This window comes from Phyllobates terribilis, unplaced genomic scaffold, assembly GCF_046119375.1.
Source record: "Phyllobates terribilis strain yellow unplaced genomic scaffold, ASM4611937v1 Scaffold_8__6_contigs__length_399053987, whole genome shotgun sequence".
NCBI classification, from domain to species: Eukaryota; Metazoa; Chordata; class Amphibia; order Anura; family Dendrobatidae; genus Phyllobates; species Phyllobates terribilis.
In genome coordinates, this window is record NW_027362768.1 from 376,145,605 (window position 1) to 376,168,805 (window position 23,201).

Genomic DNA, 23,201 nt, shown 5'->3' on the forward strand with positions numbered 1-23,201 from the left:
CTGCTCCCTATGTACAAGAATATAACTACTATAATACTGCCCCCTATGTACAAGAATATAACTACTATAATACTGCTCCTATGTACAAGAATATAACTACTATAATACTGCTCCTATGTACAAGAATATAACTACTATAATACTGCCCCCTATGTACAAGAATATAACTACTATAATACTGCTCCTATGTACAAGAATATAACTACTATAATACTGCTCCTATGTACAAGAATATAACTACTATAATACTGCCCCCTATGTACAAGAATATAACTACTATAATACTGCTCCTATGTACAAGAATATAACTACTATAATACTGCCCCCTATGTACAAGAATATAACTACTATAATACTGCCCCTATGTACAAGAATATAACTACTATAATACTGCCCCCTATGTACAAGAATATAACTACTATAATACTGCTCCTATGTACAAGAATATAACTACTATAATACTGCCCCTATGTACAAGAATATAACTACTATAATACTGCTCCCTATGTACAAGAATATAACTACTATAATACTGCTCCCTATGTACAAGAATATAACTACTATAATACTGCCCCCTATGTACAAGAATATAACTACTATAATACTGCTCCTATGTACAAGAATATAACTACTATAATACTGCTCCTATGTACAAGAATATAACTACTATAATACTGCCCCCTATGTACAAGAATATAACTACTATAATACTGCTCCTATGTACAAGAATATAACTACTATAATACTGCCCCCTATGTACAAGAATATAACTACTATAATACTGCTCCTATGTACAAGAATATAACTACTATAATACTGCCCCTATGTACAGGAATATAACTACAATAATACTGCCCCTATGTACAAGAATATAACTACTATAATACTGCCCCCTATGTACAAGAATATAACTACTATAATACTGCCTCTTATGCGGTTACTTTTGCCCCTTCGATAACCCACCAGCTTACAACTTTAATAAAAGTAAATCATTATCACTTTAGTAATAAAGTTATATGTTTTTTATAAATCTCGGCTGACGTCCGTGACTCTGAGCGCCGGTCCTCACCCCCGGGGACTCCTGGGTCTGTGACAGTAATGAATTTAAAGCTGTGTCTTGAGCTGCGGTTTCGCTCCCTCGCTCGTCCTCAGACAATTGAGAAATGTAATATTGTTCCATCAGATTATCAGCGCGTTGTGGAGTCGGGGGCAGATTTATGAGCGGCTCGTCTCATTGTGACATATTGGTGTCATGCTCCCGATTTTTTAATAAAAAGATAAAATAAACCATATGATTATGTAATAGAGCTTATTGCCTGAACTGAAAACGTTATTTAAAGGAATTGTCCAGTTTTTTTTTTAGAACCTTCGTACAATTAATTCTGCAACTTTGTAATTTTCTTCCAATTCTTCACTATTATGTGTTTGCTGTTAGTGAATGGAAAGATTCTGTCACAGATTAGATAGCGGAGCTCAGCACAGGGTCAATGTGACCCTTTATGGTCCCTATAGGGGCTGCACCTGTATCTCCGGCGGACGGTAGAGATGAAGGCGGCGCTGCAGTTATTCTTCTCCTTTCGCCGTTCTCGCACTGAATTGTTTCTTTCTTTCCAACAGATTATCTCAACAATCTGTGTCCTGATCTGGTGGAATATGAAGACACTCAGGGTGGGAGAAACACTTATCTATTTATTTATTCTTTGTTTGTATTATTAGTAAATATTTCTATGTAAATGTTTCTTTTTTTATTACTATAATTATTTTTTATTTTCCTGTTTATTTGCTCTCTGTGTGCATGGTCTGTGTATAAAGTGGTAGAGGGCGAGGCTCATGCGGAGGAAACCCATGACATGACGATCCCAGCAGGGGGCGCAGTGTTTGTGGCCTGATATTATGTATATACTGGGGACGACGGGACCGGATATTATACACGGGGGGCAATGAGGCCAGATGTTATACACTGGGGAGGAAACGGGGATGAACGTTATACACCAGGGGGGCAATGGGGCCAGATATTATACACTGGGGAGGAAACGGGGATGAACGTTATACACCAGGGGGGCAATGGGGCCAGATATTATAAACTGGGGACAATGGGATTAGATGTTATACACCAAGGGGCAATGGGGCTGGAGGATGTACCCTGGGGTAATGGGACTGGATGTTATATACTGGGGGCCAATGAGGCCGGACGTTATACACCAGGGGAGCAATGGGGCTGGAGGATATACTCCGGGGACCATGGGACCACATATTTTAAATTGGGGACAACAGGACTAGATGTTATACACTGGGGGGCAACAGGACTGAATCAATGGGGGTGTAGGTTATACTTTGGGGGCCGTGAGGCCGGAGGATATACGCTGGGGTAATGGGACCAGATGTTATATATTGGAGGTCAATAGGACCTGACGTTATATGCCCGGGGACAATGGGGCTGGACGTTATATACTGGGGGGCAATGGGGCTGAAGGAAAAACTGGAATTCAGTGATGAGAATGTGCGGCCCCAGTACTTTCCTCATTATAGTATATATTATGTGCTGGTGTATATAGATATATAGTCTGTGTATATAAGTCCTACATATGTGATACAGTGCATGTGCTACATGGGTGCAGGGCTCCGTACAGATGATTAATTACTGCCCGTGTGTCGGCCGCTGCCAGAGTCTCTCCATCAAAGTCAGACTTTGGGAACTCGCAGGCGTCCGCTCCGCTCATCTCTGCACATTTAGCTCCAGTCAATTCATCAAACTCAAATGTGCGCAGAGAAAAGCAGACGGGGGGTGAAAATCTGAGTTGCAAAATTGTTTCATCACGTTGACACATAATCGATTGACGGTGATGAAAATTCACGGAACGAGCAGTTAAATCCGAACAATAGAGAAAGTGACTCCGAAATAAAGAAAGAAAAGAACGTAAAAAAAGCGAGAAGGGAGAATTCTGTGAACAACTCCCCAGAGAAAAGTTTGAAGTTTGGCCCAGAGAAAAGTTTGAAGTTTGGCCCAGAGAAAAGTTTGAAGTTTGGCCCAGAGAAAAGTTTGAAGTTTGGCCCCCGATACTTCGCTGTGAGGGGCCGCGTTCAGTGTGGAAACTGTGGAGGAGGAATGAATTGTAACATGTAATTCTCCTCTATTACAGCCGCCCTCCTCATCGTCTCAGAAGTCGCAGATCGCGCCGTTGAGAGCATGCGCCACGGGGTAAGTCACTCCGGAGAACTTCTTTTTCGATGGCAGGTTTCGGGGCAGGTGGACATGTTATACGCCAAATAACTGGAGCCTTGGAGTTTTTTTTTGTCTTTTGTTTCTTGGTTTCCACTTTCTTTTCTCGTCTCCGTTTCTCTTTTCTTTTTTTATGACGTCTTTGCTTTATTTTTACCTTTCAATCGTCTCCATCTGAGTTTTCTCCAGAGACGACTTGTCAACGTTGAGAAATTTCATGGCCGCTCACATGTCGGCCCCCCGCGGGAGCAGGGAGAGTTTTCTTCTCCATCTGGACATTTTCTCATTGCCGGGTCGATACGAGGCGAGATCAATAAGTCCATCAGATGTGGTCGGGAGGGTGTAATGCTTTTCTTACAAGATGTAACTGTGAATTGGCTTTATCCGCTAAAGATGACGGCAGCGACGCTTCCACATAAATCTGGGGAGCGACGTAATGGTAAACTACACAGGACGTCCGACATTTGGCGGAGAAATCGCACCCTTGGGCCACGTTCACACTTACCAGGACGGATGCAGAAGATGTCTGCAGCCAATCTGGAGGAAGCCTCTGGGAATATTTGGCTTCTGTGGGCTCTCGGGTGGACGTTTCTACTTCTGAGCGCCGTCCCCGGCTGGCACAGAAGGTAGAGGGCATGGACTATGAATGCCAATCACAGAGGAGAGCTGGAGGACGGCAAAGGACGCCAGTGTGACTGAGCGGCCAAAGGCGGCTGTCATTCGTCTGCAAGGTGGCGGCCACTGAAAATTCTCACAGCAGACCCAGAAAAAAAAACAGAATTCTGCACCAAATTACGGATTTGCTTCCGTGCGTCACGTCCGTTATATATTTTTAAAAGGTCTTGTCCACCTTGGGGAACAATGTTTTTTTTTGTTTTTTTAAATACCTGTATTATTGGCTAAAAATAATTTTTGAAAATTAGTTTGTAGTCGCTGTGCTGCAGAAAGAGTTAACTGAGAATCTGTCAGTGAGCTCCTTCCGGGATCCTTTTCTGAGCTCTTTATTTATGACTACAGATCTGCAGGAAATAAAGAGCCTGTAAAAGCCATATGGTGCACAATTTTTAATGAAACCCAAATTGCAAATATGAATTTTAGCCAGGAAGGTATCTATAGTCTAGGATTTGATAAAAGGGTTGTCTTTTTGATAATTGTACCCACATCTAACCCTGTGCGCTGTATGGAGATCGCCCCCAAGTGGTGGTAACTGGCAGGAGGAATAGCAGGTGGCTGGAATCTCCAGTTTTGCAGTACCAGCAGCGGCCTCTAGGTGCACAGGAACTTTCCAGTCTGATCCTATTGTTATTGTAGTCGGTGATTTGTGCACTGACGCAGGATGGAGTCGTATATACTGCCCCCTGGTGGTAATGTATTATACACAGTATGTATTAGACCAGGGGTCTCAAACTCGGCTGGGTATATGGGCCGCACATGGAAAAAATTTGAATTTGGGGGGCCGCATTCTTTGTTCAATGTGACATTTTTAGTGATACCATTTTTTTTGTATACACCTTTTGAACATTTTTGCCGTGTTTATTTTTTTATGGCTTGGGTCGTTATGGATGTGGCGATAATAAACGTGCACTTTTTTGTGTTTACTTTAGTTTACATATAAAACAGCATTTTTAGTGCCCAATATTTTTTCATCCCTTATTTTATTTTTTATTTTTTTTACAATTTTATTTCCCCCAATTGGCCACATACAGTAATATTGTCTTACAATTAGCATCATATAGTAATAATGGAAAACATCTTGTAGTAATGTTCCCCATCCAAGTCCCCATCTTGTACTAATGTGCCCCATCCAGGTCCCCATCCTGTGGCTATGTGCCCCATCCAGGTCCCCATCCTGTGGCAACGTTCCCCATCCTGGCGCCCATCTTGTACTAATGTTCCCCATCCAGGTCCCCATCCTGTGGCAATGTTCCCCATCCTGTGGCAATGTTCCCCATCCAGGTCCCCATCTTGTGGCTCTGGTCCCCATCTTGTGGCTCTGGTCCCCATCTTGTGGCTCTGTGCCCCATCCCGGTCCCCATCTTGTGGCTCTGTGCCCCATCCCGGTCCCCATCTTGTGGCTCTGTGCCCCATCCAGGTCCCCATCTTGTGGCTCTGTGCCCCATCCAGGTCCCCATCTTGTGGCTCTGTGCCCCATCCAGGTCCCCATCCTGTGGCTATGTGCCCCATCCAGGTCCCCATCCTGTGGCTATGTGCCCCATCCAGGTCCCCATCCTGTGGCTATGTGCCCCATCCAGGTCCCCATCCTGTGGCTATGTGCCCCATCCAGGTCCCCATCCTGTGGCTATGTGCCCCATCCAGGTCCCCTCTTGTGGCTATGTGCCCCATCCAGGTCCCCTCTTGTGGCTATGTGCCCCATCCAGGTCCCCATCCTGTGGCTATGTGCCCCATCCAGGTCCCCTCTTGTGGCTCTGTGCCCCATCCCGGTCCCCATGTTGTGGCTCTGTGCCCCCTGTGCTGTTCTTCACACACATAAAATAGAAAAAAAAAAAGATGATTCTCACCTGTCCTCCGTTCCTCGGCGGCCTTCCTGCAGATGTGGCCCGCAGGCACCACAGAGTCCGACCCCTTGACGATCCCGACCTGGTCCAGGAGGAGCCGCCGACAGCAGCGCTGCATTGCCGCACAGAGACTGTCTCCCAGCACTGCATTTTCAATGTCAGCCGCCGGCCAATCAGAGGCCAGCAGCTGACATCTGCATATGGCAATGACGTCATACTCGCTGCGCCGACACGCAGATATCAGCTGCTGGCCTCTGATTGGCCGGCGGCTGACATTGAAAATGCAGTGCTGGGAGACAGTCTCTGTGCGGCAATGCAGCGCTGCTGTCGGCGGCTCCTCCTGGACCAGGTCGGGATCGTCAAGGGGTCTGTGCCTGCGGGCCGCATAAAGCAGCCTCAGGGGCCGCGTGTTTGAGACCCCTGTATTAGACAATCGCATTACTAACAATTCCCTAATGTTAGGTCACTATTGTTTTAAATGAAGAGAAAGCAGAGGGCGAATATCCAATTAAAGTAATGGAGGAGGGGGATATTTTTGCAAAAATTCATTTGGCGTCTTCCTGCTCCGCCGCCTGCTGAGCGACATGCGGTTATTAATCAGATGAGGCGCGGTGCATTGTGCTGTCGGCGGCGGATCATTACCGGCTCCGCAGCACAAAGCGATGACATTATAATCACATTTATAGATATGACGACGGCGCTGAATCGTCTTCTCTTGTGTTGTAGGAGAATCTGCAGAAGTTGGTGCAGATCGAGTACAGCGTGCGGGGACAGCGCCGCCTCCTGCAGCCCGGGAGAGTAAGTACCGCGGGTACAGGATAATGGCACTGACACTCGGGGTACAGGATAATGGCACTGACACTCGGGGTACAGGATAATGACGCTGACACTCGGGGTACAGGATAATGACGCTGACACTCGGGGTACAGGATAATGACGCTGACACTCGGGGTACAGGATAATGACACTGACACTCGGGGTACAGGATAATGACGCTGACACTCGGGGGTACAGGATAATGACGCTGACACTCGGGGGTACAGGATAATGACACTGACACTCGGGGTACAGGATAATGACGCTGACACTCGGGGTACAGGATAATGACGCTGACACTCGGGGGTACAGGATAATGACACTGACACTCGGGGTACAGGATAATGACACTGACACTCGGGGTACAGGATAATGACGCTGACACTCGGGGGTACAGGATAATGACGCTGACACTCGGGGGTACAGGATAATGACACTGACACTCGGGGTACAGGATAATGACACTGACACTCGGGGGTACAGGATAATGACACTGACACTCGGGGTACAGGATAATGACACTGACACTCGGGGTACAGGATAATGGCACTGACACTCGGGGGTACAGGATAATGACACTGACACTCGGGGGTACAGGATAATGACACTGACACTCGGGGTACAGGATAATGACACTGACACTCGGGGTACAGGATAATGACACTGACACTCGGGGTACAGGATAATGACGCTGACACTCGGGGTACAGGATAATGACGCTGACACTCGGGGTACAGGATAATGACGCTGACACTCAGGGGTACAGGATAATGACGCTGACACTCGGGGTACAGGATAATGACGCTGACACTCGGGGGTACAGGATAATGATGCTGACACTCGGGGTACAGGATAATGACGCTGACACTCGGGGTACAGGATAATGACGCTGACACTCGGGGTACAGGATAATGACGCTGACACTCGGGGTACAGGATAATGACGCTGACACTCGGGGTACAGGATAATGACGCTGACACTCGGGGTACAGGATAATGACGCTGACACTCGGGGTACAGGATAATGACGCTGACACTCGGGGTACAGGATAATGACGCTGACACTCGGGGGTACAGGATAATGACGCTGACACTCGGGGTACAGGATAATGACGCTGACACTCGGGGTACAGGATAATGGCGCTGACACTCGGGGTACAGGATAATGACACTGACACTCGGGGTACAGGATAATGGCGCTGACATTCGGGTTCAGGATAATGACACTGACACTCGGGGTGCAGGATAATGACACTCGGGGTACAGGATAATGACACTTGGGTTCAGGATAATGACACTGACACTCGGGGTGCAGGATAATGACACTCGGGGTACAGGATAATGACACTGACACTCGGGGTGCAGGATAATGACACTCGGGGTGCAGGATATTGGCACGCTGATGGTTTTGCGCTCGCTTGTCTCGCACGCTCCGGTGTCGTTGGTGCTGGCTGAGTGTGAATGATCCTATTTTTAGCGGTAATTGTGTTGCCGCAGCCGTCAGGTCATGTGATGAGCGGTCGCTCCGTTCTTTTGCTCGTTATTCTTCTTTCTATTCTCACAGGAGTTCGTTAAGGAGGGGACGTTGATGAAAGTGTCCGGGAAAAACCGTCATCCTCGACACTTGTTCCTGGTAAGATCCATGTCCGAGCCGCGACCTTCCATAAATATCAGAGAACATCTGATAATCCGGCGCGAGCACAATCCTATCAGCGCAGCAGGGAATTACCACTTGGGCAGTTTTCTTTTCTCCTACATTAGTGGCAGCCTCATGTGGCGCAGACGCGGGCGACTGCGTTTGTCTCCTTTACTGCCGAGGATTTCATCTTGTTGGGAGATTTCCCGGCTACTTCCCTCCCTGTGTCCATCAGATCCCACCCTCGGGTCCGGGCCGTCCTGAGCCCTGTAGTCCCTTCCAGGCATTCCTATGTAAGAGCATCCTGGCAGGAAATTTACACGGCCCGCGCTCCTGGGGCCGATTTCCTGATTCCAGACTATTGTTTACTGGGATGTTAAAAGTTCTCAGATAGAAAACAAGGACCCTTCCCTGACCCCAGTAATTCCGCGCCGCCCCGGCCCCTTATCTGACACTTCCAAGAATCGCTCCACAAAGGCGGCTTATAGCCGAACATGACGAGTAAAGCCTCGGCTTAAGAATAAACATCAATTGTGATCTTATCATAGATGAAAGCTCAGTAATCACCGCCCTAAGGATGACGAGACATGTATTTTTAGGCTGACTGCTTGTAATTACAGAATCTTATCATGTAGGGAGCGCCCCCTAGTGGTGGCTGCAGATAGGTTCTTATTATGTATCTCTGTATACAGGGAGCTCCCCCTAGTGGTGGCTGCAGACAGAATCTTATCATGTATCTCTGTATACAGGGAGCTCCCCCTAGTGGTGGCTGCAGACAGAATCTTATCATGTATCTCTGTATACAGGGAGCTCCCCCTAGTGGTGGCTGCAGACAGGATCTTATCATGTATCTCTGTATACAGGGAGATCCCCCTAGTGGTGGCTGTAGACAGGATCTTATCATGTATCTCTGTATACAGGGAGCTCCCTCTAGTGGTGGCTGCAGACAGAATCTTATCATGTATCTCTGTATACAGGGAGCTCCCCCTAGTGGTGGCTGCAGACAGGATCTTATCATGTATCTCTGTATACAGGGAGCTCCCCCTAGTGGTGGCTGCAGACAGGATCTTATCATGTATCTCTGTATACAGGGAGCTCCCCCTAGTGGTGGCTACAGACAGGATCTTATCATGTATCTCTGTATACAGGGAGCTCCCTCTAGTGGTGGCTGCAGACAGGATCTTATCATGTATCTCTGTATACAGGGAGCTCCCCCTAGTGGTGGCTGCAGACAGAATCTTATCATGTATCTCTGTATACAGGGAGCTCCCCCTAATGGTGGCTGCAAACAGATCTTATCATGTATCTCTGTATACAGGGAGCTCCCCCTAGTGGAGGCTGCAGACAGAATCTTATCATGTATCTCTGTATATAGGGAGCTCCCCGTAGTGGTGGCTGCAGACAGAATCTGATAATGTACAGTGGTGGCCAAAAGTATTGGCACCCCTGCAATTCTGTCAGATAATACTCAGTTTCTTCCTGAAAATAATTGCAATCACAAATTCGTTGGTATTATTCTCTTCATTTAATTTGTCTTCAATGAAAAAACACAAAAAGAATTGTCCTAAAGCCAAATTGGATATAATTCCACACCAAACCTAAAAAAGCGGGTGGACAAAAGTATTGGCACTGTTTGAAAAATCCTGTGATGGTTCTCTAATTTGTGTAATTAACAGCACCTGTAACTTACCTGTGGCACCTAACAGGTGTTGGCAATAACTAAATCACACTTGCAGCCAGTTAACATGGATTAAAGTTGACTCAACCTCTGTCCTGTGTCCTTGTGTGGACCACATTGAGCATGGAGAAAAGAAAGAAGACCAAAGAACTATCTGAGGACTTGAGAAACCAAATTGTGAGGAAGCATGAGCAATCTCAAGGCTACAAGTCCATCTCCAAAGACCAGAATGTTCCTGTGTCTTCCGTGCGCAGTGTCATCAAGAAGTGTAAAGCCCATGGCACTGTGGCTAACCTCCCTAGATGTGGATGGAAAAGAAAAATTGACGAGAGATTTCAACGCAAGATTGTGTGGATGGTGGATAAAGAACCTCGACTAACATCCAAACAAGTTCAAGCTGCCCTGCAGTCCAAGGGTACAACAGTGTCAACCCGTACTATCCGTCAGCGTCTGAATGAAAAGGGACTGTATGGTAGGATACCCAGGAAGACCCCACTTCTTACCCCGAGACATAAAAAAGCCAGGCTGGAGTTTGCCAAAACTTACCTGAGAAAGCCTAAAATGTTTTGGAAGAATGTTCTCTGGTCAGATGAGACAAAAGTAGATGGGAAAAAGCATCAACATAGAGTGTACAGGAAAAAAAAAGAGGCATTCAAAGAAAAGAACACGGTCCCTACAGTCAAACATGGTGGAGGTTCCCTGATGTTTTGGGGTTGCTTTGCTGCCTCTGGCACTGGACTGCTTGACCGTGTGCATGGCATTGTGAAGTCTGAAGACTACCAACAAATTTTGCAGCATAATGCAGGGCCCGGTGTGAGAAAGCTGGGTCTCCCTCAGAGGTCATGGGTCTTCCAGCAGGACAATGACCCAAAACACACTTCCAAAAGCACTATAAAATGGTTTGAGAGAAAGCACTGGAGACTTCTAAGGTGGCCAGCAATGAGTCTAGACCTGAATCCCATAGAACACCTGTGGAGAGATCTCAAAATGGCAGTTTGGAGAAGGCACCCTTCAAATATCAGGGACCTGGAGCAGTTTGCCAAAGAAGAGTGGTCTACAATTCCAGCAGAGCATTGTAAGAAACTCATTGATGGTTACCGGAAGCGGTTGTTCAGTTATTTTGGCTAAAGGTTGTGCAACCAAGTATTAGGCTGAGGGTGCCAATACTTTTGTCCGGCCCATTTTTGGAGTTTTGTGTGAAATGATCAATGATTTGATTTTTGCTTCATTCTCATTTGTGTTTTTTCCTTGCAAGCAAATTAAATGAAGATAATAATACCAAAGAATTTGTGATTGCAATCATTTTCAGGAAGAAACTGAGTATTATCTGACAGAATTGCAGGGGTGCCAATACTTTTGGCCACCACTGTATCTCTGTATACAGGGAGATCCCCCTAGTGGTGGCTGCAGACAGGATCTTATCATGTATCTCTGTATACAGGGAGCTCCCCCTAGTGGTGGCTGCAGACAGAATCTCATCATGTGTCTCTGTATACAGGGATCTCCCCCTAGTGGTGGCTGCAGACAGGATCTTATCATGTATCTCTGTATACAGGGAGCTCCCCCTAGTGGTGGCTGCAGACAGAATCATATCATGTATCTCTGTATACAGGGAGTTCCCCCTAGTGATGGCTGCAGACAGGATCTTATCATGTATCTCTGTATACAGGGAGCTCCCCCTAGTGGTGACTGCAGACAGAATCTTATCATGTATCTCTGTATACAGGGAGCTCCCCCTAGTGGTGGCTGCAGGCAGAATTTTATCATGTATCTCTGTATACAGGGAGCTCCCCCTAGTGGAGGCTGCAGACAGAATATAATCATGTATCTCTGTATACAGGGAGCTCCCCCTAGTGGTGGCTGCAGACAGGATCTTATCATGTATCTCTGTATATAGGGAGCTCCCCCTACTGGTGGCTGCAGGCAGGATCTTATCATGTATCTCTGTATACAGGGAGCTCCCCCTAGTGGTGACTGCAGACAGTATCTTATCGTGTATCTCTGTGTACAGGGAGCTCCCCCTAGTGGTGACTGCAGGCCGAATCTTATCATGTATCTCTGTATACAGGGAGCTCCCCCTAGTGGTGACTGCAGACAGAATCTTAGCATGTATCTCTGTATACAGGGAGCTCCCCCTAGTGGTGGCTGCAGACAGGATCTTATCATGTATCTCTGTATACAGGGAGCTCCCCCTAGTGGTGCCTGCAGACAGAATCTTATCATGCATATGTTTCAGGACAGCAAAGGCAAAAATGTATTACTTTTGCCTACTCTGTCTTTAGAAGGGGGATGGAGAAGATGGGAATAATTCTTTACCTTCCCGTTAGGTTCAATTCATTAATATAGAGAGATGGAGAAGAAGATGAATAATAATAATAATAATAAAAAAGTAGCAAATAGAAATTAGAAAGGAATGGAGATAATTAGATAAAAATGTCAGTGAAAATTCAGTAGTGACTTTCCTCATTTTCCCTTGAAATAATGAGCTTGCACCAGCCCTTCCCCCACTCCATTATCATCCCCAGAATAAGACTCTGTTTTTGTGGACTTTCTCTGCTGCTTTGGGAATCACGACCATCATCGTCATCCATAACTCCGCAGCCGATGACACGCTCATTAAAATAATCCCCCTCCCTCCTGTGCAGACCATGAAAAATGGGCTCAATTAATGCAGGATGACATGAACCAGATTACTGCTGAGCTCGCAGTGCAGACCCTACAGGAAGCAAAGCGTGCATTAAAACGGTGGTCTGCAAAACTACAACTCCCAGCATGCTCTTGTAGTCCGTAGTGTTACAGCAGTTACAGGTGAATGCACAAGAGCTACAAACAGCATCTTTCCCAATCAGTAGAACCTGGCAGCTCCATGCAATAAACTGAAAATCCATTAATTTAATAGGAGCCATGTAATGCGTCTCCTCTCCTCTGGGGGCGCTGCAGAGAAATTAAAAACTTGCTGCAAGTTTATCTCACCAATTACAGCTGATCACTCGGGGCCTAAGGAGCAGGTCAGCATTACATGAGGCTATTCTTGGGTGATACTTCTTACAAATAGGTTGGGCTTTTAAAGAGGTATTTCCAAATAAAAAATGGACAGTTAAGGGGGGTCCCCCAGGATGAATACAAGGGGCATAGGTTTGTATGGCACCTGTTATGATTTAATTATTGGCAATATCTTAAAGGAACACTCCACCCCCAAGATTTACAGCTCTCCTATACATGACGTAAATGATGTCCAGCGTCATTTCTTAGTAAATAATTCTGATTTATCTGTAATGAGACGTCACCGCGGTCATTTATCTGATCCCTCGTAAACACCAGCGGTGAGAATTTACGCGGCTCGGATCATTGATTGTCTGTTATGATCTATACGTCGGCCGCGGAGGATCCCGGGATCGGCTGGGTGGAGATGCCACCGATCAGATTAATGTCAGCCAAGAATGTAATTCACGAAGCAATAAGTAAAGTGAATAAACCCCGGCCGACCCGTCATCCGTCACGTAAATCCCCTCGGCCCCTGGCAGAAGACGGCGCCCGGCCCGGGATGATTGACAGGTCCGGCAGCGCTTATTACATACGAGGACATACATTATTTACACTGAATATTGTGTATAATGATGCGGCGCGGCCGCCAAGGTCACAGATGGCGCCGGCGCAGGGGGTGGAGCCGCACGGAGAAAAATTCACTTGTGGCTTCTATAATAACCAAAATTTCCATGAGGCCGTCCATCACCGCCGGCACCGCGGATCGCTCATGGAAACGGCGCTCCTGACATGTCGGATCAGGGGGGTCTGTAGGAAGATGGGAGTGATGGGTGGCAGCGGGGGGCGATCTGTGGTTATAAGATTTATGAAGTCGGATTTCGTGGGGTAAAAAATAATAATAAGTCCCAGCAAGGAGAAGGAGCGATCGCTGCTGCTTAGATACATCATGGAAATGGTAACATGATGGGGGGAGTAGTGCAGACAGAGGCTCAGAAACTGTATCACACTGGATAGGACACTGTCCCTTTAAATTATTTTATCCCGCTTGTAACCGTATATACCGTCTTTATTTCCCTCCTTAGATGAATGACGTTCTGCTTTACACCTACGCACAGAAGGACGGCAAATACCGGCTGAAGAATACGCTCTCCATCCCTGGGATGAGGGTACGTGGCCCCCAATCTGGAATTCCAGAGATTCTGCAGTCCTATGTAAATTATGAAAATAGTGCACATTTGTAATATGCCTTGCACATCAGTTCCTTACTGACTGTCAGTGAATGGAAACCTTTTTTACATCCAGCGGATAAATCCCTGCACATAGTTTATGCTTGTCACAGCTGAGGGTCTGTTACAGCTGCAGCTGCTCTACCCCAGGCCGGACCTCCTTGTGATATTCATTGTGCTCTGCACATAGTAAATGTCGCACCTTTCGCTCCCTTTTACTCCCCTGTAGGTGAGTCGGCCGATTGTGGAGAACGCCCAGCACGTCCTGAAGATTGAGTGCATGGAGTGCTGCCTCATGTTATCCGCCAGGTAATACCGCGCCGCAGACGGGGGGGCCACGTATCCTGCAAATACTGAGCTGCTCGATGTCTTATACTCTGGTCACAGCCAAAGCTGCAGTATGAATGGTTTGGTGTGTGCGCTGCTCACTGGTCACAGGAAACCGGCAGCATTGTGAATGCAGCTCTGGATGTAACTGGAGTATAAAACACCATGTAAAATGTCTCATATGATATATATAGTTTTTATGTTAAGACATAACTGTTGAACCCCCATCAATCATGAGCACTGGGGTCCATAGCCCCCCTATTTGAGTCGAGCACTATTTCCCTTAGTCCCATAGGTAGTGAATGGAGCGAGAGTGCACAGACTAAACCTCCACTCAAATGGGGGACTCAGGACCCCTGTTTTTGTCATCAGTGGGGTCCCAGTGGTCCCAACTCCCAGTAGTCTGATATCCTATAGATAGGCAATACTTGTAACCTTGGCACAACCCCTTTGATCACTGCACTAAAAAAAGTTCTACAACTTACTTTTATACTTTCTCCTTCATTTCTGCCTCCTTTTTAAGAGCTCTGTTTGCTGCCAGGGAATGGAAGCAGCTGAGCTGAAAACTGGTCCTGATCTAAACCGCTGAGGATCTGCTACAATTGTGTCCTCTCTGTTTAGTAAACAGCTGAGGACTGATACATTTTACCTGTACTGATACATTGCGACAAACTATCAGCAGAAAGATTTGCTCACAGTTGTCTGGACTCCAGAGTGGATACAACTGTAGCAATTTTGGATTGGTTTTCAGACTCTACATATAAACCAATAAGTCTGTGTTCCCACTTGGAGAAACGCTGTTTTTTTTGTTTTTTTCCTGCCGTATTTTGTGTCCACACCAAGATAATACGTCATAGCAATTTGCTGTGATCGTTACATTTTCTTTATTCCTTTTTTTTATGGAGATTTGATGCATTTTTTTAATCCATTTTTTGAGTTTTTGCCATCACATTTTTTATGTGCATTTTTTTTTTTCAGGCTTCACATAAAAACCAAAAAGAAAAAGATGCAACAAAAATGCACAGTTTCACACGCGCAGCGGTCAGGACTTTTCAGGAAATTGCTCGAATTGATAAATGGAAAAAAAAAAAAAAAAAAAAAAGGCGCTATGTGGGAACGCGGACTAATGCTCCTGTGTGCTGACAGCAAGCAGAGATCTTGGAAGTCCTGCAGAGATCTTGGAAGTCCTGCAGAGATCTTGGAAGTCCTGCAGAGCTGTAACTCCTCCGCTCACACGGATGATGTTTCTTCTGGTTAATAATCAGTGATATCATCTAGAAATACATCCTGACACCACTGCCGCTTATTTATGGCTGTCTCCTCAATAATGGGGGTAGTAGTTCTGCTCCAGAGCTTGGCGCTCATTACGCTGCTGAGTTTCCACCTCCTGAACGTTTCGCGTGCGATCCGGCCGCTGTGACCGCCATTACTTTTGTGAAAGGTGGAACCAATTTGCACATAAGTCACCTCCGGAGGCCGGCGGACATGTGTTTGCTGCGCGCGTTGGCAGTTTACGATGTGTGATTATCACCCGGAGCTGTTAAATGATGCGGAGACGGCCGCGGACACCGCGAATACCGCGCTCCGCTAATGAAATCTATATAATGGCTCTGAAGGTGATTGTTAAACCGCACCATATGTTTATCCCCGTGAAGCCGCTGACAGATTATTACCTCGCCATCTCTGCAGACACAGATACAGCACCTACTAATAATCTCTTACATCCGGGAATTCATCTTCTCTTTCACGTCTCATGATGTCGTGCACGGTGAATGTGTTCAGCCTGAGCCGCCTGATTCATGAATAGAACGATAGAACAATAGTGTAAACGGCACGACTGCAAAAGAGAGAAAGAAGATGGATAGATAATAAATAGATCGTAGATAATTTCCCAGTAATTTGAAAAATGCACAAACTGGCAATTTATGTGAGCCCACCGGCCATGACAAAGCGACACTTCTCTAATTCCTCCCATCAGTCTGTTTTCCATTAGTTCTGGATCCTACCTGCCCTTTAAATTTGTAGACTGTCTGATAGAAACGGTTCGGGTCCCGTCGGAGAAAGGTCGCCTTGTCGTGGCTGGTGGGCTCACACAAATTAGCCCGTTTGTTTGTGAAGTACCTTCATTCATTTCATGTAGTCGATATTTGCAGACATCTTCGCGCTGACAGAGGCGGCTGTGTTCTTTGGTTTGCCCCGGCAGCTTGCACCTGTTCACACTTGCTTTATTCTGTCGGGAGGTGCTGGTCATTTTTTTGTTTCTTTCTAGATAGATAATGGACTTTGAGTCTTTTATTACAGGGAGGGGGGGACTCTCAGCTTTTCTGCAAATGTTTAATAGTAATAGTCTTTTCACATGGCCAAAGTGACCTTTTGGGCCCCGGGTGTGATTGCGCCTCCTGCTGTTCACTCCTGCTCACTGCGGTCTTCTTTTCCTCGGCAGCTCCTGCTCAGAGAGGGACGACTGGTTCAGTTGCATCGGCAGAACCGTGCAGGAGTATTACAAGGCGCCGACTGTGTCCGTCTATAACAACGTGGAGGTAAGTGACGGGTCCGAGGTCCTGCCCCGGAAATCTGTGCGAGACCCTCACTCATTACGTCTGTGCCGCAATCGTCTCACACATTATTACCATCTCTCCTGCACGGACGTCTTCCTGATGCTTATAAACAGCAGCCATTGAGAACAATCAGAGCTGTAGTATAAAGCATAGGGGAGAAGAGCGCAGCAGCCTGAGCCTCGGATGTCACCATACTTAGTTTCTGACAATGCAGAATGGAGTCACTGGTCGTAGCTGTGCGGTGGATTACATGGTTGCTCCACACTGACCCATCGATGATGAAAGGTGTCAGTGTCCTAATCTATGGCCATGTATCCTCTATGCTTTACACTGCAGCATTGCTTGTTTTAGGATTTAAGAATAAGGTTCTCTGCAAGTTGCCACCTCTCTTACATGACACGGGGTGGATGAAGAATGGCGTCTAGTCTCAGATATTGAGTCGATCGTAGACGCCATATTTAATAGGGACAATGGAATTGATGATTGTTCCCCTCCCCCGTTTATTTGCTTGCGGATAGTAAATGCGTCTTCTGTCTTCCTCCTTACGAATGTGGCAATTAAAAGCCGTAATTTGTCGCCGCGGCTGCGACCGGCTGCTGGGATTTATATTGGTAGTGATCTATAATAAAACACTTCTGCTTCTTCCCTCCTCCCAGGCTGCAGATTATCTCCCCAGGCTGCAGATTATCTCCCCGAGATCAGGCTGTTAGTAGGATGAGTGGGCGCCATGCTACTGATTGTAGGGTATTCTCCTGCCCAGGATCAGTGCCATACACAGCCTTAGGGGGCGATATCGAGCTCCTCTGCCATAATATAATCCATTCTTGTGCCCAAAAGGGAGACGACATGACCCCAAATGTGCCCTCTTGCCCCGATCCAGGCATAGACGCAATGTAAGGGGCGTCTGGATCACAAAGAAGAGTCAGAATTTTTAGTCTTAACAGCACGAGGCAAAAGCCAACTAATGCTTCTCACAGCTGAGGGTTTGTTACAATGTATCCAGTCTGAACAATCCTCTGTGAGCGGAGCAGCCCGGACTGATACATTGTAACAAATAGAACAGGAGCAGATGTATTTAGTATCCCAAGAGGTAAATGAAGGCTCAGCCTTGTGAATATCCTGATCATCCCTTTTCTGCGGCCGGTCGTGTCGATCTGCTCTTGCTCGTCCCTTGTAGGGACTCGGCTGTATAGGATCTTCTTTCCTGATAAAAAATGACACCTCTTTTGCAGATTTCCGATGTGCCAGGCGTGAGAAATCCAGCATCATATGCAGATCAGGCTGGAAGTGCACTGGGGGCGTGACAATGCACTTGGACTGCTTCCATTGACACGCCCCCGGTGCCCCTCCAGCCTGATCTGCATATGACGTCTATGCTGGATTTCTCAAGACTAGCACATCGGAAATCTGCAAAAAAAAAAAAAAAAGTGTCATTTTATAGGGGAATTAGCGCCATTTTAATCAGTCCGCTACTTTAAGGAGAGTGTACTGCTCTTTTAGATGTTTTATTTTAACCTTACCAATCCTCCACCGCTCCCAGATCTCTGTAGCGTGGTCTCTGATGATGACCTGTGACCACTACAGTCAGTGATTGGCTGCAGCGGTCACATTTCAAAAATTGATTGCTAGGACAGGAGAGACATTGGGAGAAGTTTATTGAGCAAAAAAACGTGATGGCGTCTTCACTTTGGCGGAGCGGATGCTGCTGCGCTCCGTGGATAAGAGTCTTCTTCTCTTTCCTCGCAGATGAGGGAACGATTAGGACTGTTCCTGGGGGAGCGGCCGCCGAGTGTAGCGCACGTGTCCCACATCATGATGTGTATGAACTGCGGCAGCGACTTCACCTTGACCCTGCGACGTCATCACTGTCACGCCTGCGGCAAGGTGAGAACCAGAGCCGTTATCTCAAGTGGTGCGAGTGACAATCCGAAGCTCTGATGACCGAGGGGAAGAAACGGAAGAAAGAAGGAAAGGAAGAAGGAAAGAAAAGGAAGAAGGAAGGAAAGGAAGTAGGAAAGGAAAGGAAGAAGGAAAGAAAAGGAAGAAGGATGAAATCAGAACACAATTAGATACAGTCACTGCCAAAAGTGTTGGCGCCCTCAAAATTGTTCCAGAAAATGAAGTATTTCTCCCAGAACAATATCCTAATTCCACACGTTTTGTTATTCACAGGTTTATTTCCTTTGTGTGTATCAGAACAACACAAAAAAAACGGCAAATTGGACATAACTTCACACAAAACCCCCAAAATAGGTGGACAATATTGTTGCCCCTCTCCTTAATATTTGGTTGCGGCCTTTGGAATAAATATCTGCAATCAATCGCTTCCTATAACCATCAGCTTCTTCCTCCTCTCAGCCGGGATCTTGGACTCTTCTTACAATCGTTTCCAGGTCTCTCATATGTGACGGCGTCTTCTCCCAACAGCAATTGTAAGATTTTTCATCAGTTTTTCTCCTTCGTCCACGTCCAGGTAGATTTCCTACAGTGCGATGGGTTATCAACTTCTTGATTAAGTTGCACACTGTGGTCAAAGGAACATTAAGATCTCTGGAGATTGACTCGTAACCCTGAGATTGGTGATATTGTTCAACAATTTTGGATCTCAAGTCCTCAGACAGTTCTCTTCTCCTCTTTCTGTTCTCCATGCTTAGTGTGGCACAAACAGACACACAATGCAAAGACTGAGTCAAGTTATCCCCTTTTTATCCGGTTTCAGCTGTGATTTTCATACTGCCCACACCTGTTACTTGCCACAGGTGAGTGTGAACGAGCATCACATGCTGGAAAAAAAGTTGTTTACCCAGAATTTGGGAATTTTGTGTGAAAATATGTCCAATTTTCCTTCTTTCGTCTGTTTTTCTGTGTTGTTACAATACACACAAAGGAGATGAACAAGTGCATAAGAAAACGTGTGTAATTGTGATAATTTTCTGGGAGAAATACTTATTTTTCTGGAACAATTTCAAGGTGCCAACACTTTCGGCCATGACTGTACATAGTAGAGATATGGGTATTAGATGGAGATACTTGATAGATATCACAGTCTTATCTCCTTTTTTGCCAGTGTTATCAGCCCTCACATCCTATCTCTGCTGTCTGTGTGTTTCACAGATCGTTTGCCGCAGTTGCTCAAGAAACAAATATCCTCTGAAATATCTGAAGGATCGTCCATCTAAGGTCTGCAATGGCTGCTACACGGAGCTGCGGAGAAGAGGTGAGTGCTACCATCTGTACAGCACCACCTTGTGGCAGACTATAGATACTGCACAGCACCACCTTGTGGCAGGCTATAGATACTGCACAGCACCACCTTGTGGCAGGCTATAGATACTGCACAGCACCACCTTGTGGCAGGCTATAGATACTGCACAGCACCACCTTGTGGCAGGCTATAGATACTGCACAGCACCACCTTGTGGCAGGCCATAGATACTGCACAGCACCACCTTGTGGCAGGCTATAGATACTGCACAGCACCACCTTGTGGCAGGCTATAGATACTGCACAGCACCACCTTGTGGCAGGCTATAGATACTGCACAGCACCACCTTGTGGCAGGCTATAGATACTGCACAGCACCACCTTGTGGCAGGCTATTGATACTGCACAGCACCACCTTGTGGCAGACTATTGATACTGCAGGTAATAGCAGAAATCCTCCACTGCATCATTTCTGGATTACATTTTATTATCAGCAGATTCTGCAGAAGGAATAAATTATTAGTTAGTACACCAGCCCTGGAAGTGAGGGCTCGGTTTTTTGGAGTTTTGGTGTCTGCTCTGACTGCTTCTTTTACATTCATAGATCTGGCGTCAGCGGGCACGGCTTCCTCGCCGCAGTTGCCACGTTCGGCCAGCAGCGCCTTTACATCGATGCTCCACAGTTTTCACCCGTCTGCCTTCAAGAGACACAAGAAAGTCCCGTCAGCTCTGATGGAGGTAGGGCCAAGGCTGTCTGAGAAAAGGCAAGAGCTCTGCGTATTGTGATGTGTTCTCTGTACTGTGACATCGTGAAAGCGATGGCAAAGATAGCATCTCTGAAATACTCTGTGCTGCTCTGCACCTTTCATTAAGTAACCTACAGCCTGTGACCTCCCACAATGTGTTGATTCCACTATACAACATTTAGCCCATTCCTCTTCTGAAATACTCTGTGCTGCTGCAAGGCCCCCTCGCTACATTCTCTCTGTCCTTTCTTATAAGAACACACTGCCCCTATGACATACCGCATTGTCACATTGCCTGAGAAGACGCACTCTTCTGAAATACTTTGTGCTGCTGGGAATCGTGCTCAGAACAAACAAAAAAACCTCATGACTGAAAAAACAAAACTGTAGGAAAAGATTGAGCGGTAAAGAAACTGCCAATGGCGGCTGAGCCCTGGTATCCGGAGCGCGGAGAAGGTTATTACCGTAATGAGAAGCTCTCAATGGACAAGATAAATCACAGTTAAAGCGACATAAACATTTCATGGCGGCAACGAGAGAAGACGATGCGTCCGCAGATCTGTATGTGATATTACTGTAAACTGCGTTGTTTCATATTAATGACTAATACAGAGAGATACAGACTCGTAATATTCTGTTATATGGTAAATTACAAAGAAAGTTACATCCTGTATTATACCCCAGAGCTGCACTCACTATTCTGCTGGTGCAGTCACTGTGTACATACATTACATTACTGATCCTGAGTTACATCCTGTATTATACTCCAGAGCTGCACTCACTATTCTGCTGGTGCAGTCACTGTGTACATACATTACATTACTGATCCTGAGTTACATCCTGTATTATACTCCAGAGCTGCACTCACTATTCTGCTGGTGCAGTCACTGTGTACATACATTACATTACTGATCCTGAGTTACATCCTGTATTATACTCCAGAGCTGCACTCACTATTCTGCTGGTGCAGTCGCTGTGTACATACATTACATTACTGATCCTGAGTTACATCCTGTATTATACGCCAGAGCTGCACTCACTATTCTGCTGGTGCAGTCACTGTGTACATACATTACTGATCCTGAGTTACATCCTGTATTCTACTCCAGAGCTGCACTCACTATCTGCTGTGTACATACATTACACTACTGATCCTGAGTTACATCCTGTATTATACTCCAGAGCTGTACTCTCTATTCTGCTGGTGCAGTCACTGTGTACATACATTACATTACTGATCCTGAGTTACATCCTGTATTATACCCCAGAGCTGCACTCACTATTCTGCTGGTGCAGTCACTGTGTACATACATTACATTACTGATCCTGTACTGATCCTGAGTTACATCCTGCATTATACTCCAGAGCTGCACTCACTATTCTGCTGGTGGAGTCACTGTGTACATACATTACATTACTGATCCTGAGTTACATCCTGTATTATACTCCAGAGCTGCACTCACTATTCTGCTGGTACAGTCACTGGGTACATACATTACATTACTGATCCTGAGTTACCTCCTGTATTATACTCCAGAGCTGCACTCACTATTCTGCTGGTACAGTCACTGTGTACATACATTACATTACTGATCCTGTACTGATCCTGAGTTACATCCTGTATTATATTCCAGAGCTGCACTCACTATTCTGCTGGTGCAGTCACTGTGTACATACAGTACAGACCAAAAGTTTGGACACACCTTCTCATTTAAAGATTTTTCGGTATTTTCATGACTATGAAAATTGTACATTCACACTGAAGGCATCAAAACTATGAATTACCACATGTGGAATTATATACTTAACAAAAAAGTGTGAAACAACTGAAAATATGTCTTATATTCTAGGTTCTTCACAGTAGCCACCTTTTGCTTTGATGACTGCTTTGCACACTCTTGGCATTCTCTTGATGAGTTTCAAGAGGTAGTCACCGGAAATGGTCTTCACTTCACAGGTGTGCCCTGTCAGGTTTAATAAGTGGGATTTCTTGCCTTATAAATGGGGTTGGGACCATCAGTTGTGTTGTGCAGAAGTCTGGTGGATACACAGCTGATAGTCCTACTGAATAGACTGTTAGAATTTGTATTATGGCAAGAAAAAAGCAGCTAAGTAAAGAAAAACGAGTGGCCATCATTACTTTAAGAAATGAAGGTCAGTCAGTCCGAAAAATTGGGAAAACTTTGAAAGTGTCCCCAAGTGCAGTTGCAAAAACAATCAAGCGCTACAAAGAAACTGGCTCACATGAGGACCGCCCCAGGAAAGGAAGACCAAGAGTCACCTCTGCTTC

The 23,201-nt window shown here is 46.0% G+C and overlaps 1 protein-coding gene across 2 annotated transcripts in view; it reads left to right on the plus strand.

The window, feature by feature from the left end:
- The window catches only part of FGD5 (FYVE, RhoGEF and PH domain containing 5), a 124,360-nt gene that overhangs the window by 85,221 nt on the left and 15,938 nt on the right, over positions 1–23,201 (plus strand). For both annotated transcript variants that reach the window (XM_073644985.1, XM_073644986.1), the window contains exons 9-18: positions 1,618–1,668; positions 3,141–3,199; positions 6,463–6,534; positions 8,116–8,184; positions 13,933–14,016; positions 14,306–14,385; positions 16,847–16,943; positions 18,708–18,845; positions 20,076–20,178; positions 20,770–20,903. In XM_073644985.1, the coding sequence (XP_073501086.1) occupies positions 1,618–1,668; positions 3,141–3,199; positions 6,463–6,534; positions 8,116–8,184; positions 13,933–14,016; positions 14,306–14,385; positions 16,847–16,943; positions 18,708–18,845; positions 20,076–20,178; positions 20,770–20,903 (887 nt within the window). The remainder of the gene's footprint in view (positions 1–1,617; positions 1,669–3,140; positions 3,200–6,462; positions 6,535–8,115; positions 8,185–13,932; positions 14,017–14,305; positions 14,386–16,846; positions 16,944–18,707; positions 18,846–20,075; positions 20,179–20,769; positions 20,904–23,201) is intronic.